Below are 17671 nucleotides of genomic sequence, written 5' to 3'. Positions count from 1 at the left end.
CATTACAGAGTTCAATTTAAAATTCTTACTTTGACTTGTAAATCAATCCGTACTGATATCCCAGGTTATCTGGCTAAATTAAGTATACTTTATAGTCCTTCCCAATTTTACGTTATATAAAGGACTAAAGACTTGTTTTGCCAAATCTGGGACAGGCTTATTGGGAGTAATGTAAAAGAGTGTTTTTTATTATATGGTCCCTTTCCTTTGGAACAACTTTCCATTGAACATTAGATCTAAACCATCACTAAAAAAAAATTTGAAGACCTATTTTTGTTTTCGCTAAGGTATATTACTAAGGGCGTATTGCTCCTGGGGGAGGCTGGCAACCAATGTGGTTCAGTGTACAACAGTATGTTCTTTAGGGTGTTTGTGAGCTTTTCTCTAAGTTATTGGCATTTTTTTCTAATTTTGTTTTTAAAATGTACATCGCTTTAATTTATGCGTTAAAAGCGATTCAGCAAACTATAAATAAACATAAAATTCCTTAGCATCCCTCCGGACCGGCCCAGGATTGGACTGATGGGTTGTGTGCGCCTTCCAGCAGGTGGAGACTGAGAAAAAAACTCTGACTCTAAGGAGCCAATAAGAGCCCTGGTCATGTGACCCTAGCCTCAGTATTTTCTCAGTCTCCCAGCAGGTAGGAAGTGAGCCCTTTAGTCTCTCTTTATTACTTTAGGGTAGTGCTATGGAACATAGTAGTAGTATAGTTGCAGTTGCAACTCAAAATTACAACGGAATTGTCCATGCAACTGGAATTTATATGTTTTTATATTGATTGCTTTCATGACGTAATTTGTAAAGTTGTCCATGTTTATTGTTTTTAAATGGTTAATTTGATCTTCAGGTCCAGGTGTGAAGGGGTAACCTTTATAAAGGGTTGCTTATGTCAAAGTTTTTAAAGACGCCTTTGTGCATTTATAAAATAGGTAGTTAGCCTTGGCTCCTATAGTGCACAAATTTATATCAGCTCGAAAGAAAGTGTAAATTAGTTCCTGTGCTCTATGCAGATGCTTTGTAACTCACCACCATGTCCTGGAGAACCCCTATGCATGGCGCATATTTGGCTTTCGGCCATTCCGTTTTCTAAGAGTCATTTTCTGCATATACAACATGCTTTATATGCAGACAGTGCTTTATAATATGAGTTAATCTTTTTTTTTTTTTTTTTTGCTGAGCAGGAATCGCATATGTACCAAAACCTGAGGACAGATTAAATATGGTATTTGTAAACTTGAGACTAATCTCCTATTGGTAGGGTTCTGTGTTGAGGTATACGCATTGGAGTGGAGGACTGGGAACAACTTTAATCCTTATGTCGAATATGGTCTCTATATAGTCAGTGATCTAATGTATGTTACAATCCAATCTATCACTCAGGAACTAACATGTAACACCATAACGTATTCTTCTTTACCATGTATGTATGCACCATGTATGTATGCACCTTAATGCAATGCCTTTGTAACTCTGCTACCCGGAAATGGCAACCGCAAGCCACATTGAGCCTGCAAATCGGTGGGAAAATGTGGGATACAAATGCTACAAATAAATAAATATTTAACTCAATCGCTTGGACTTAAAATGGGAAATTTTACATGCTATCAGTTCATGGATTTGCTGACTCATTCTCTTTTACATTTATAAAAATTTGAGTAAAAGTATATTGATACTATGTAGATGGTGGTTTGCTGTTTTGTATATTTTGTAAAATGTGTGGTGAACCAATCCTGTGGGAGCAATCTGCAGGTCTCTGAGCATGCGAGCCCAGAAGTTATGGGGGAGGTTGCGATCTATCAACTCTAGATTATGTGCCATGAGAGAGAAAATACAAGTAGGAGTATTCCATACAAGACGCTATTTGGGGCTTCGAAGGAAAATGCATATTTTCCATGTTAAGTGTTTGTAGTGTGTAGTTAGAATTTTGTGCTGGACTGTGTAGCATATCCTGATGTACAGATCTGAAGAACACCTGGTAGGAAGTATCCTTTTCTCATTAATATTTCATGGTGCAGTGAACTGTAGGTTTTATCCTCTGTACCTGTACACAAAGGTATAATTAGAGTAACTGATGATCTGTCAACTAAGGCACAGTCTTGAATACCTTTGGAGTTGCCTGTTTGTTAAGGGAGATTGTATCAGGTAGCTGTTGGATGGCACACAGCAGGATGCAGGTATGAGCAAAGCAAATAGCTTTTTGTATTCTGAATTGCTGATGCTATCAGCAGCTACTGTTCTTGGGGTCTGATCACTGGATGTATGCAGTCTGATTCCCTTCAACACTGATCTTCTTTTCACTGCCAATAAAAGACTGTACAGTATGTAATTTTATACTTAAAAAAATTAGATATTGCAATAACCACATTTAAAATATTTTCTTTTGTTGACTTTTTAAGGTGATGCTAGTTTATTTTACATGATTTTTGTCATTATTATTAACTTGAATGATTGCCTTGCTACTTTTTCATGTGTATTCTTGATATAGAAACATTGAAAATTATGGCAGATAAAAAACATACAGCCTATCCAGTCTTCCTGTCCATACCAACTGAAGTCTAAAATAAAAGCTAAATATTTTTCTTTTGTTGTCCAAGATTTTTTTTTCTTTTTTACATTAATCTCATCACCTTTCCAGGCTTTTGTAGAACATGTTACAGTTTTTTAATGTTTATTTAAAAATCTTCGTTACCACATCCCCCAAATAGACTGTCCAAAGTAGCGTACAAAAACTAAAAGCCTAACATTCAATCATTTAAATCAATTAGATAAGCCAGCATTTGAAGAAAAGAGCCACCCTAAAAAGCTCCTCTTGAAAACAGATTCATCTCCTGATGTATTTCATATGGAATTTTATTCCACGCCTCTATAAACAAAAAAGGCTCTCTTTTTCAACCTTTACCTATTATCACCAATGTTTTCTACTTATACTTACTTGTTTGATTTGCAGTGATGCGACTTTCTATGTAACACTAATTGTTAGCTCCTAATTTACTACCTACCAATAACGACATACTGTAAGCCACATTGAGCCTGCAAAAAGGTGGGATACAAATGCAATAAATAAATAAACACTGCCTCTGTAAAGTTTTCCTTGTAGATACTCTAGGTAGGTATCTTTCCAAGAGAGCTTACAATCTAAGGGCCCTGTTTACTAAGGTGTGCTAGCGTTTTTAGCATGTGCAGAAAATTAGTGTGCGCTAACTGTGTAGGCGCTGATAGGAATATTGTGGGTGCCTACAGTTAGCTTGCGCTAAAACCACTATTGCGCTTGTAGAGCCCTAAAATTCCTGCTAAATTTTGTATCAAAAACATTTATTTGGAGTGCGCTATTTACCATATAAACTATTGTGCAAGATTACGTGCAACCACATTACACACATACACAAAAAAAATGAAAAAAGAATGCATAAAGTAGCCCCCTCTGTAGTCACAGCAGGAGTGATCCCCAGTCCCTCTTGCCCATGTTAGCTAGGGTTACCATACATTCCTCTTTTAAGAGGACATGTCCTCCAGGTTTTTTTTTTTTTATTTTCAGGAAAGCGAAGATACTTACCTGTAGCAGGTATTGTCAGAGGACAGCAGGCTTCATATTCTCACAAGTGGATGATTTGCCACAGTAAAAAGGAGAGCTTTGTGGCGCACGAGCCGCACTCCAGCGCACTTGCATGAGTTCCTAGATTCTATGAGACAGGAAAATGCAGTGATTGTTTTTCAATCACAAGTACTGGTCAGCGTATAGTGTTAGTAGGGAAATACTACAATGTAATGAAATTTATGTATTAGAAAATAATTTGAGAAATGTATTGCTCTTGATTTGTAATTTTTCAGAGTATATAGTCCTCTCATTCAGTAACATCAGTGTGCTTTTTGTTTTATTGTGGATTATTAGGCTGGTATAATATCCACAGTATAGACCAGTGTCTGGACTCTTTTACTCTATTTTAGTAAGAATCTATATTGTGCCTGTCCTTAATCAGTTTTATAACTTAACACAAAATGGGAAACATCTGAATGCGACATTTCTTGTTGTTTGTGCAAAGTCTTGGTAAGCCTGAAAAGCTGGTAATCGTGATTTAAAAAATTTTTTTTTTAACATGTTCTCGCAAAGTTTCTGTTTGAGGATATTTAACTACATCTGCATTGACTTGGGAACCAGAAACCGCCCCCCCCCCCCCAAAAAAAAAAACTCAACACTTCTCCACCCTTTAGCAATTACGTACTGCTATTCTTGCTCCTTGTAACCTCCAATGTATAGCATGGAGGGGAGCAGCTGTTCAATGGGCCACATCTTCAGCCTCTGATCCCCATTGTCAAAGTGTTAATTTGAATCCCATAGCTCTATGGTATCCCACGCAGTTCAAATTAGTAGTCAGGCTCAGGGCAGCAGAGACACTGTCCTCCTCCTCCGCCTTGCCAAGCTTTAGTGGCAGTAAGGAACGTGTGGAGAGAGTACAATGAGTATTTTTTCCAATTGGGGGTGTAGGGGGGGAGGGGAGAGAGAGAGAATGCAGCTGAGATGTTTTTAGGCATTGGGGAGAGGAACAATGCCAGTTTCTGATGCCTGTTGCTGACTGCTGACCTTTTTTCTCTGCAGAATTCAGCATAGGGGAGGAAAACTGCATAAATTCTGAATTAGAGGCAGACTAAAACTGCTTTTTCCCCCCAGTTTCGGCCAAAATTGTAACTGCTACTGAAACTATCTACATTCTTTCAGCCAAAACTGAACCTGCAGCTGAAACTTATCACCTGGTTTCGTCCAAAACTGAAAACTAAAGTTTGGTTGTGTGAATGTGAACCAATAACACCCCCCCTCCCCTGCTTGGGATTGTCAGAGCTTGCAAGGAGCAAGAATAGCAGTAGGCAATTGCTAAAGGGTGGAGAAGAGTTGAGTTTTTTTTTTCTGGTGTTTGGGAGAAAAGGGAGGAAAGAGCAGTAGAATTTTTTTGGGGAGGGGGCACAGCATGCTGAGAAGGTTTGCTGGGTGGGGGAAATGGAGCAAACTTGACAGGGTATTCAGGGAAGGAAGGAGTACACTCAGAGGTTTTGCTAGTGGGAGAGGAAAGGGAACACAAGATCCTGAAGGGTCCTGGTGAGGAAGAGAGGATGCTGAGGTTTTTTTTCTGGTTTATGGGGGGTGGGGGGGAGGAGGAGAACATTGAGGAGGTTTTCCCTGGGAGAAGGGAAACAGAACAAACTGGGTCCTGGGGTGGGGGAGAGTCCTGGGGGAGAAGATGGAGGGACAATGAGTTTGGGGAAAGAGTACTAGGGTCTTGGTAGGAGTTAAAGAACTGGGAGGAAGGATAGAGAGGGATTGAGCTTCTTGGGGGTGTGAGTAAGCTAAGGTCTTGGTGAATGGGGAGTAATAACAGGAAAGCGGAGAGGAAAGAGAGAAGTTTATTTTGGGGGAGAAGGGGGAGAGAACTGGGAGCGGAGGGAGAAAACTGAGAGTTGTACCTACAGAGCAGAAGGGAGATCAAATGTAGGATGGGGTTCAAGTTAAGTAGGGCAGAGAGCTGGGGAAGATTGTGAGGCAGCTGGAGCCTGAGAAGAGAGAAAGTTGGGGGGGGGGGGGGGGGGAGGAAGCATGCAGAATTTTGAAATATTGTGCACAGAATTCCCCCAAGAATAATGGTGTGTATCTGTGTTTAATACTCCTTTTATTCATTTTCAGCACTCTCAAAAAGAAAACATGCAAGTTTGCTGTCCAGGAATGCATAGGCAAACTGCACAATTGTGAAAGAGTTTCCAGTCTACTCTGTTGTTCTGCTTCTTGAGTCTTTCACACTGTTCTTTATTGGAGTTTAATACATTTCTGATTGCTTTGTTTGGCTATTGTGTTTTGAGAAATGTATTGCTGTAGAACCGTGGTCAATTTGAAGTGATAGTATGAGGATATTAGTGTATGACAATGAAGGAATAGAGCAATAGGGAATGAGTAAGATCAACATGAGCAAATACACATTTCCATTTTTATTTATAGTGTCTGACTCCAAATGATGTACTCATAGCAGTAAGTCCGCATATGAAAACGTTTTAATTCAAGTTATGTTGAAAGCGTTTTCAATTTATTTCAGAATCTGTTGGCAGTTTACATTAATATTGGAAACTTAACATGCCTGTAGAAGATGACGCTTCAGGGGATGAATGCAATTCAATTTCTTCAAACTACAAGGCTGTTTTTCTTACAATAAGAGAGTGACGTTTCTGTGTCCTCAAAGAACAACTACACAGCTGAGTACACTATCAGTATGGAGGATTCAGATTCTGTGAAATCTTTTGAAGATCCGCCTCAGTCTCGTACAGAACCTGACCTTGAAAGCACTGTTGTATGCATTTCACAAACAGGCAGGTAAGAAAAATAGGGAATACTGTTCTTTTTCATATGTATTGTTTCAGCTTGACTGTGCCTACTTTGTCCTGCCTCAGACATAAACACAGCAAAGTACTTGCTAGTTTCAAGGTGAGTTGCACAGCTTGGCCTCTTATCTCGAAGGAGGGACCCTAAAGATTGAATCTCCTGTTTATTGGACTTATGTGGGGATGAGCACAGCATGGAGGTTTTCATGGTTGAGAAAGGATAATTGCTATGCCCTGCAGGGATGGTTACAGCTGACAGACAGGCATTGAACTGTTCATTTTGGTGGGAAGGGGAAACTTCCCTTCAAGCACTCACCTACCTATTGGCCTAGGGGTAGTAATTGATCAAGTAGAGCCATCATGAGGATCTCTCAACTATAAATTAATACATTCAAGTATACTAAAGTGGAAAGTAAAAATAATTCCTTTTTTGCCCTAGTCCAGAAGGCATGAGTTGTGTTTGTTAGCCAGCAGATGGATCCAGAGCCTGTGCTATAAAAGGTTCCACACAGGTACAGCTCACCAGTCTTGTCTGTCTCCACCAGATAGTGATAGTCAGCCCTTGCTAGTCCAGATTGGTAAAGTTGCTCCGGAGGCCAAGTTGGAGAACTTGTCAGCTCAGCTTAACTGGGTTACTAAGGAATTCAAAGGACAGAATTCAGTTCCTTGGGGAGAAACTTGGAGGAGTTAAGGTCCCTTTCCCTTTCCCTCCTCTCTTCCTAGAGAACATTGCCACCATACAGTTGTCTGTGCCAGGCAATATCCCAGTCGGAGGGAGGCTCATTCTCTTTCAAAAGAGGTGTCCTCTCATATCTTCTGACCTTTGGGTGCTTCATACCATCTGGCACAGCTACTCTCTGCAATGGGAAAAAAGATCTCCCGACTGTCCACCAAGAGTGTCTTGTTTCAACTCCCTCCAAATGAAGCTACTTAAGGAGCTCTCTGCCCTGCTCCGACAGAATGCAGTAGAACTGGTGGGGGAGGGGGGAGTACATCCAATTCTTGATCAGCGAGACTTAAATAAGTTTCTACTTTTGCATGGTTTCCCTAGGATCATTACTTCCCATGATACAGCTTAACAATTGTCTTTACCCTCTATACCTCAGAGAGGCATACACGCACATATCTATTCTCCCTGCACACAGAATGTTCCTCTGCTTCCGCTGTGGTACTCGCAACTATCAGTACAAGGTCTTACTATTTGGCTTAGCTTCAGCTACTCATATCTTCACAAAGTGTCTGATAGTGGCTGGTTGACTGGAACTCTTTGCCGGAGGATGTGGTAGCAGTGGTTAGTGTATCTTTGTTTAAAAAAGGTTTGGACAAGTTCCTGAATGAAAAGTCCATAGTCTGCTATTGAGAGAGACATGGGGAAGCCACTGCTTTCTCTGGGATTGATAGCATGGAATGTTGCTATTATTTGGGTTTCTGCCAGGTACTTGTGACCTGGATTGGCCACTGTTGGAAGCAGGAGACTAAGCTAGATGGATCATTGGTATTGCTATTCTTATGCTCTTACGGTTAATCAAGGAAAACACTCAAGAGTCGGCACACACCTCCATTCTGTCCACCTTTCTAGAACTCGGGTTTGTGATTAATTACCCCAAATCACATATTCAACCGGTTCAGACCTTAGAATTCATAGGGGTTCTCATCGATATTATTCAGGGCCAAGCCTTTCTTCCTCAATCGAGAGCAAACAACATACTGACTTTGGATTGGATTGGATTGGATTTATTGATTTAATATATCATTCTATCCTAAAGTGTCTGAGCGGTTTACAACAAAAAAGTGAACATACAGCATACATCATAATCGTACTAAAACTGTAAAAAATTTAAAGCATATGATATAAGGTATTAATGATATATGCAATCATCCATAGTATTGTTGAAACAAAAGAGTCTTCAAAAGTTTCCAAAAATCATGATACGATAAGTAGTCAGAAAAGCTTTGCAACCATGAGTTCCAAAGGGATGGCCCACTGTAAAAGAACACCTGCCTCTGGGTTGAAATCAGTCGGATAGTAACCAAATCTGGCAGTTTAAGGAGTCCTTTCTGAGAAGACTGAAACTCACATGAAGGAGAATACTTAGTGTTTTTTGACAATATTGGGGACTTCTTAAACTTAAAGCTTTAAAAGTCAGACACGGCATCTTAAATGCCATCCTTTTCTTAACAGGCAACCAGGGGAGTTCATTGGTGTGATGTGATCTGATTTTGTTGCTCCTGTTAACAGCCTTGCTGTAGTATTTTGTACCAATTGTAAGTGTTGTAGTCTAGCTGTACTGGAACTAATCATTAAAGAATTACAATACTCTAGCCTACTAGTAATAAATGCATGGACCAATTTTGTCAGGTTATCTATAGTGAGAATCAGTTTCAACTGCCTTAGCATACGTAGGTAATAGAAGCATGATTTCAGTACATGACTTATTTGTAGATGGAAGGACAAGTTGCTGTCACATCGAACGTCCAAAATAATTATATTCTGGGAGAGTGACAAAAGATGACCACCAATCACAGGAAGAACCCTCAAAACATTGTGCTTTTGTGATAGCCACATAACTGTACAGTTTTTTTTCCTGCATTTAGAATTAATTCTCTAGAACTCATCCAGCCTGCCAGAGAACCGAACATGTCATTAAAAGTAGAAATGATTTTTTTCTTGATTTTCTTGGCCACTCAGGTATTCAGATCCACTCTATCTGCTTGTCAGATGCTGTGCCTACTCTGTCAGATGGCTTCAACAGTCTATGTAACACCACCTCCTCAGTGGACACTCTTCTCTCAGTGGTACATAAGTATTGCCATACTGGGAAAGACCAAAGGTCAATCGAGCCCAGCATCCTGTTTCCAACAGTGGCCAATCCAGGTCACAAATACCTGGCAAGATCCCCAAAATGTACAAAACATTTTATACTGCTTGTCCCAGAAATAGTGGATTTTCCCCAAGTCCATTTAATAACGGTCTATGGACTTTTCCTTTAGGAAGCCGTCTAAACCTTTTTAAAACTCCGCTAAGCTAACTGCCTTTACCACATTCTCTGGCAACGAATTCCAGAGTTTAATTACATGTTGAGTAAAGAAAACTTTTCTCCGATTCGTTTTAAATTTACTACATTGTAGCTTCATCGCATGCCCCCCCCCTAGTATTTTTGGAAAGCGTGAACAGACACTTCACATCTACCTGTTAACTCCACTCATTATTTTATAGACCGCTATCATATCTCCCCTCAGCTGCCTTTTCTCCAAGCTGAAGAGCCCTAGCCGCTTTAGCCTTTATTCATAGGGAAGTTGTCCCATCCCCTTTATCATTTTTGTCGCCCTTCTCTGCCCCAAGTCATGGGATCATTCTCAAATTCAAGTCACTCCGCAGTTATGTCGCTCTCTACCGTGGTGGATGGTGTCCTATGACATTCTCTCACAGGGTCTTCTGTTTCAGCCCCCTCCACATCACAAGGTTCTCACCATGGATGCTTCCATGGTAGGTTGGGGTGCTCATCTCGGCGGTCTCCACATACAAGGTTCTTAGTCCCCACGGGAGAAACATCATATTAATCTCCTAGAATTGCAGGCAGTCTGGAATAATCTCAAGACTTTTCAAGTAATACTTGTTTGCACAGACAACCAGTTTGCAATGTATTACCTGAACAAACAAAGGGGAACAGGTACATATCATACAGATTTGGACTTGGGCAGCTTCACAAAACAAAGAGCCCTTTACCTAGCTATCAAACAGAATGCTGTGGCAATAAATTCAGCAGAGTCCTGCAACCTCATAAATGGTCACTCAGTATCTCTGTATTTCATCAAATATTCCAACAGTGGAGAACCCCAGTGATACAGACTAACGCACGCATCAACCTTTTCCTATATGAGCACACAATTTTGGAATGTGCTGCCGTGCAACCTGAGAACGATCTATGAACTAACCGACTTCCGCAGACTACTGAAGACCCATCTCTTTAACAAGACACACCACAAAGATCAACACATATGAACTCCCTCACATGTATCCAGAAGTTTCATAATGCTTTCTTGTCCTATTACAATCGTGTTCTAACTTTACCATGTAATCCAAAATCTTTCTGTAATAACAAATGTTTATTATCTTCTTATTTCCATTACTCATGATGTATTGTAAGCCACATTGAGCCTGCAAAGAGGTGGGAAAATGTGGGATACAAATGCAATAAATAAAATAAATTTGCTTCTCCTCAGAACAACAAGCTTCCCCACTATTGTTCCAGGATTTATGTGCCCAACTGGACAGCTCTGGATGCCTTCTTGCTCTATTGGGGAACAGAACTTCTACATGCTTTTCCCCCACTACCTCTTCTCAGACTTTGTCAAGACCAAGGGACCATGATTCTAATTACTCCCTACTGACCTTGTCAAATCTGGTTCCCAAGGTACCTAGTCAAAATAGCCCAGACAAAAAAAAAGCCCCTGACAAAAGGGCCTGCCCACAATTTGGCCCTTGACAGATGAGCCCCCTGACAAAAGACCCCGTTCTTGAGTATTTTACCTGCTTCTGTTGTGACTGTGTGTCTTTCTGAGTCCCGCTGCTGTTTTGAGCTGAGGTATGTCTCTCCTTTGCCCTGGAAGTATTCCTCTGTTGTGTTCCGCCTCATCTGATGCAACTTCCTATGTCCATGTAGGCAGGATACAACGGAGAATGCTTCCAGGGCCAGCCAAAGCAGCTTGTTGACACTGCCTGTGGACCACAGGAACGTTGGAGGATTGCCAGGGGAGGAAGGTGGGAGAGATACTGGGCCATGGAGAGTAGGCAGAAAGAAGAGGGAGACATGTTGAACTATGTTGGGAGGTGGGGATAGAGAGGGAGAAGAGATGCTGGAACCTCAGAGGGAGGGAAACAGAGTTTTTACTATACTTCTTATTTTTGTGAAGGGTTATGGGCTATGTTGTTACAGGGACTATTTTGTCAAGGGATATTTTGCTATGGAGCTATTTTGGCAGGGGCTACATTATGAGCCATTTTTTCAAGGGCTATTTTGTTACAAGGCTATTTTATCCGGGCTGTTTTGTCCAGGCTATTATGTTGGGGTGCCCCCCAAACCCTAATAACGCAGAATGAGGGCTCCCTTCTCCATCCAGACCCTCGCTCTCTAGCCCTGATGGCTTGTTTCCTGATAACATAGAATTACGTTCCTTAAATCTTCTTCAAGAAATTCTATGTTTCTAGGATACTCTTGACCTCTAGGAAACCTACGATTTTCCCTCTGGTGTGCAGCCAGAGCACTGGACCCTCTTACATGCTCTCTTCCTACCATTATGGAGTATCTCCTCCATCTTTCGAATTCTGTTCACGAAACTAACTCACTCAAAGTACACTTGGGTAACATTAGTGCTTTTCACTTCAAAGTTGATAATAAATAGTTTCTGTTCATCCCCTGATAGTAAGGTTCATGAAAGGTTTATTTCATACCAAACCTCCTATCAAACCTCCGCTTGTGGTTTGGGATCTCAATTTCATGAGAGCTGTGAGGATGACATTGAGATTTCATATCTCCTTTTAAACCACTTTGTTCCTATTCTCTGAAGTTCCTTACATATAAGGTAGTATTCATAATGAGGCATATTTTCAAAGCACTTTGGGAGGCTAAGTTGCATAGGTTTCTATGGAACTTTGGGAGGCTAAGTGCTTTGAAAATGAGCCTCTATAGCTCTTATTTCTGCCAGAAGAGTAAGTGAACTTCAAGCCCTCGTGGCAGACCCACCTTACACCAGATTCTACTATGACAGAGTTGTACTCCAAACCAACCCCATGTTTCTTCCTAAAGTGGTATCAGAGTTCCACCTCAATCAGTCCATTGTAGTACTTGTCATCTTCCCTACTTGTCCTGAAAAAGCAGCTCTGCATATCTCAGACTTCAAACGTGCTCTAGCATATTATCTGGAGCTTACAAAAATTCATAGGAAATCATCCCAGCTTTCTGTATCCTTCGGTCCTAACAGATTAGGGATACCCATCACTAAATTAACTATCTTTACTTGGTTGATGACCCTTCATGGCCGAGTCATGGCTCAGAATGTAAGAACCATGGTGGCTTCAGTTGCTCATTTCTGTTCTGCTTCGATTGAAGACATTTGCAAGGCAACTACTTGGTCTTCTATCAACACCTTCACTGCTCACTACTGTCTGGAGCAGCATTCTAGGCAGGATAGCTGGTTAGTACAAGCAGTCCTGTAGAATCTTTTTACTAAAAAGTCAACTCTCCACCAGGATCATTAGCAACTAACTTACAAAATTAATTTATGTTGTGAGCCTGGTAGCTAGTGAGTCCCATATGTGAGATTATTATGCCTGCTTGTCCTTGGAGAAAGCTATGTTACTTACATTTAGCAGGGATTCTCTGAGGGCTACAGGCATATATTCTCACATCCCTCCCACCTTCCCTTGGAGTTGTCTACTTAGATTTAGTACTGTACTGCTGGTCCCATGCTTGAGCATCAAGTGAGAAGGTACCTGTGCATGCATGGTGAGGGCACTGCCTTAAAGATTTAAAGTGACAGTGCACTTGGCAGAGTCCACACCAGGCTCCATAGATGACATCACCCATATGTGAGAATTTATACCTGCTGTCCTTGGAGAACACCTTAGCTTTACATTTGAAATAATTTTTTGATATAACTTGTCCCTAGAGTAGTGATACTTTTTTTTTTTTTTGCTGTAAGAAATGAAGTAAATCTCCTTTGAACCTAGATAACATAAAGTGTTGTGTATTCTGAATTTTGGTGACATTAATGGAATCCTGTTCCCATTGTATCATTTTGTAATATTGTGTAATGTGTAACTTTTTTTTTTTTTTCAACAGTGTATCCCAGTTTCCTACAAATGAAGCATCCTTTCCTTCAGGGAAGACTGCATCCTCTACAACACCAGGTTCTGCGGAAGTACCATCCTCTTTTATGCAAAATATGCACAACAGTGAAAAGACAGATTCAGAAATCTGGCTGCAGTGTGAGGTATTTTGATTATTGTCAGTTCTATGATGATATAAACCATTTATATTAAGGGCCCTGTTTACTGAGCCGCGCTAGAGGCGCGTTAGTGCTTTTAGCGCGCACTAACTGTGTAGGTGCCCACGATATTCCTATGGGCACGCTAATTTTGTGCATGCGCTAAAAATGCTGGCGCGGCTTAGTAAACGGGACCCTAAGTGACAATTGTGTAATTTATTTCTGAATGCTGAAGTTAGCATTGTCAGGAATAGGCCGTGATGAAATATAGTAATTTAGTAAAAACCATTATGGCCATCTAGTCTGCCCAGTAAGGTGACTACAGTTACATTGCATGCCCTTGTTTCGGGATGTGCCTGCTGCTCCGTATAGTTTACACCCTTTTTTTTTTTAAACTTTTATTTTTTAAAAACAGCAAGATGGCCAACCATGCAAAATAACATGTTTAGTAAATCTGTGTATGTCAAGGAGAGCTTGTGTGCCAGTAGACCCACTGTCATTGTTTTGCATAACCCCAAACCTACAGGTTCCATATGCTTTCCTCACTCACCCCATACAGTTGCACAAAAGCCATCGCCCCCCTCCCCCCCCCCCCCCCCCCCAAGCAAGGCTTCAAGTCAGCAGAATGTTGCACGGAAGAGCATGCGGAGAAATACCTTCAGGTTATGCCACTCTGTGCAAGTTAGACTCCTCTACGCCCTTGTTTGAAGTGTGAAGGCCATGTAAGTTTTGCTTGGATTGCATCATCTTTCTCTCCAGGGGTCCTCTGTTTATCCCATGCTTTTTTTTTTTTTTTTTAAACTTATCACTGTTTTTGTTCCTACCACCTCCCCTGGGAGGGCATTCCAAGCATCCACCATCTTTTCCATGAAAAAGTATTTTCTGCTGCTACTTTTGCATTTACTTCCTTGCATCTTCAGTTAATGTCCTCTCGTTCTACCGGTTTGCCATCTCTGAAAAAACGTGTTTTATATAGTAATACCTTTCAAATAGTTAAACATCTGTATTGTATCTCTGCTGTCCCTCCTTTCCTCTAAGATATACATATTCAAGTCTTCGAGAGACTTCTCATAAGTCTTCTGTCACAATCCTTATACCGTTTTAATCACCTTTCTCTGAAGAGCTCCAAAACTGAACACAGTACTCCCAAGTGGGGCCTCACCAAGGACTTGTACAGTGGTATTAGCATCAGATCTTGAGTAGAGAGGTGTGGTAGCTGTGTTAGTCCACTTTTAAAGGTAATCAATAGAAATAAAATAAAACATGGAAAAGAAAATAAGATGATACCTTTTTATTGGACATAACCAAATACATTTCTTGATTAGCTTTTGAAGGTTGCCCTTCTTCATCAGATTGGAAATAAGCAAATGTTGGTAGATGACTGTCATATATACTGTCATCTACCAACATTTGCTTATTTCCAATCTGTCAAAGAAGGGCAACCTTCAAAAGCTAATCAAGAAATGTATTTAGTTATGTCCAATAAAAAAGATATCATCTTATTTTCTTTTCCATGTTTTATTTCTATTGACTAGCATCAGATCTGAAACTAACTACATCACCTTCTGAAAAAGGTTAAAAGCCTTTTTCTTCCCAAAGTCTTCTACGTGACAACCACCACCCCATATGTCGCTTCACTAATTACTAAAAAAAAGAAGCAAAACATAAAAACCAAACAAACCCATCACCCTCACACTCTATAGTTCTATTCAAGTCTGTGTTCATCTAACAAGTCTGTAAAATTGTGTTCAGCATGTGTCCTACTATAACACTGTGTTCAACCGCACTGAACCCCGACTGGGGAATATTAGTGGTATATAAATATTGAATTTTCCCTTCTGCTGGTTATGCCTCTCACTATGCAGCCTAACATCCTTCTGGCTTTAGCAGCTGCTTTGTCACATTGTTTCACCACCCTGAGATTTGTGGACACTATTACCTACCCCAAGGTCTCTCTCCTGGTCCCTGCTTATTCACTTTTTGATCTCTATTGCATACAGCTCCTTTGGATTTCTACTCCCCAAATGCATCACTATGTACAAACTTTTCCTTCTAATCCTTTGACAATGTCAGCCGCTTTGTACTGCTTGTCAGATCTATGTGATATAGCAAATGTGAATAAAGTAAATTATGCCACCCTCTGTCTTCTGACAATCAACCACTTGCTAATCCAGTTCATCCTCAACTAACTAGAACTTTCTATGTTGTTGCCTCTGACTGCTTTGAATTTAGAAGGCAGGAGTCCGGCCATATTTGTCAGTTTAGATGTTATGGGTTTTTGGGAAGCTCTCAGCCCTACTCCAGAGGGAATTCTGCTCACAAAAATTGAAAATTTTGCACACTTAATTTGTAATTTTCTTGTGCAGAATTCCCCCATTATAAAGTCTGGCATTCCCCTCCCCACTACAGCAATTTCCCATGCACCTTCATTCCCATGGTGCACATGCACACCTTAGCCACCTTTTTTTCCAAATCCCCTTCCTGCATACACTATCCATATTTTTTTCAGGCCCTCCACTTTCGCCCTCTCTCCTACACATTCACCGCTCCAGCACGGTAAGAGGAGGAGCTGCATAACAGAAAATGGGGCTGCTTCCTGCTCCTGAGTTTTTCTTTGTTTAGTACCAGCCTCCATACAGCTGCATGGCTTAAAGGAACCGCCGGGGACCAAGGTGACAAAGGAAGAAGCAACCTGACCTGCAGCTGTGCAGTTCCTCCTCTTGCCACATTGGGGTTGAGCGTGTAAGGAGGGAGGGAGGCAGGCAGCCGGAAACACATAGCACAGATGTTTCAACAGCAGACTATACAGAATTCTGTGCAGGAAAGGCATACCTCTGCACAGTCTGAGGAGGTGGGAAATTCTGTGTTGCACAGTAGCGCAGAATTCCCCTAGGAGTAATTTTCATCTAAGTCAGCTTTGATTGTGACTTATACCTTTGAACCTGATAGAAATCAGATTCTTCTTCGATATTGTCGCTATAAGCAAAATATTTTTTCTGCTATGAGTATAATGGTATTTCCTGATTTATGTAGAGCTATACAGAGCAGATACAAGGCCTTTTTGGCCAAACATCCTCAGTTTTAGCCTTAGGTACAATGTATTTTTCCTTAAATTTCCATCTAAATGTATAGTGGACTATCAGGATAATACTTATGATTTTGTTGGAACTATTGCATTTTCAAAATTTTCTAGATGTTAGGATTGTTCCAGTTCCTCTTGCTATCTCCTCACCCACTGTGTTTGTAAAGTTGATATGGTATCTTGCTAATTGTATATTGTAGCTATTCCTTCGTTTTCCTTACACTTTCTATTGTGGAGGGCTGTTTTCCTTTTGTCTCCTGCTTATTTCTGATTCTTGATCTCCTTTTGTTGTGGTTCCAGGTAGACATTCCTGAATTTTGCCTGCAGATTATACGTGTAATGATTTTTGTCCATAAGCAATGTATGGGCCTAGTTTTTCAAGTGTTTTACTTGTGGATTTTCTTTGTAACTTCTTTAAAAGGAAATAAAAAAAATAGTTGGGTGTCTGTTACTTTTTGACAGCATCACTTTTATTAAGTCAGTTTATTACATCCTTTAAGGTAAAAGCAATATTTTAATGCTTATTTTCAGTTCTGTTTTTAATCTTTAGCTCTGTGTTGTTATGCAGGCCAGTGATCCTCATATGTATTATTGTAATTGAATTTGAACTGTAATTATTTTTATTTAATAGGCTAGGTGGTTACAGTTATTCAGATTGGTGGAGAAACAGTGCCAAGATCAAATAGCTGCCCAGCAAGAGCAGTTCCACAACCAGATTCGGGTAAGTTAACATTGTTTATATGGTAGTTAATTATAGGAGTGGCTCCTGCCTGCTTAAATCGCTTGTTGCTGCCTAACCGTGCAGTCCTACTGATTATTTGCACAGACTGGCCATGTTTGAAGTGGGTAGGTCAGAGATGGTACATGGGGGGTGGATTTGGGGAGGAGCTGGAAGTTATGCAGGCACTGGCAATACTCAGTTTGTGCAGCAGCCTTGCGGTATTACTGACGTATTGCAAGACTCCTGCTAGAGGTCATGGCAACCATTTTGTTGAGGCAGCCGTTAGGGGCAGGAGCGAGTGGTGTTCATCACTGCTTCCATTGCACTGCTGGACCACCAGGGAATTTAGCTAGGCCTACTGGGGGCCTATCTTGACTGGGAGGGGGGCATTTGGAGGGTACTTTAGCCTTGTTGGGAGGGGGAGTCTGGACTGGGGTGGGGGTGGGTGGGATTGGAGCAGTAAGGGAGGAGGGTCAGAAGAGCACAGGGCAGCTTTTTTGTGTTTAACAATTTTATTAAGAAAA

The 17671-nt window shown here is 40.8% G+C and overlaps 1 protein-coding gene across 2 annotated transcripts in view; it reads left to right on the top strand.

The window, feature by feature from the left end:
• Positions 1-17671, top strand: part of MPHOSPH9 (M-phase phosphoprotein 9) — a 146121-nt gene that overhangs the window by 11490 nt on the left and 116960 nt on the right. For both annotated transcript variants that reach the window (XM_030219563.1, XM_030219564.1), the window contains exons 3-5: positions 6075-6349; positions 13200-13350; positions 17058-17147. In XM_030219563.1, the coding sequence (XP_030075423.1) occupies positions 6249-6349; positions 13200-13350; positions 17058-17147 (342 nt within the window). In that variant the 5' untranslated portion in view covers positions 6075-6248. The remainder of the gene's footprint in view (positions 1-6074; positions 6350-13199; positions 13351-17057; positions 17148-17671) is intronic.

The sequence above is a fragment of the Microcaecilia unicolor genome, chromosome 11 (assembly GCF_901765095.1).
Source record: "Microcaecilia unicolor chromosome 11, aMicUni1.1, whole genome shotgun sequence".
Lineage (NCBI taxonomy): Eukaryota > Metazoa > Chordata > Amphibia > Gymnophiona > Siphonopidae > Microcaecilia > Microcaecilia unicolor.
The sequence above is the reverse complement of the archived record's forward strand: the minus strand, read 5'-3'. Positions and strand labels throughout refer to the sequence as shown.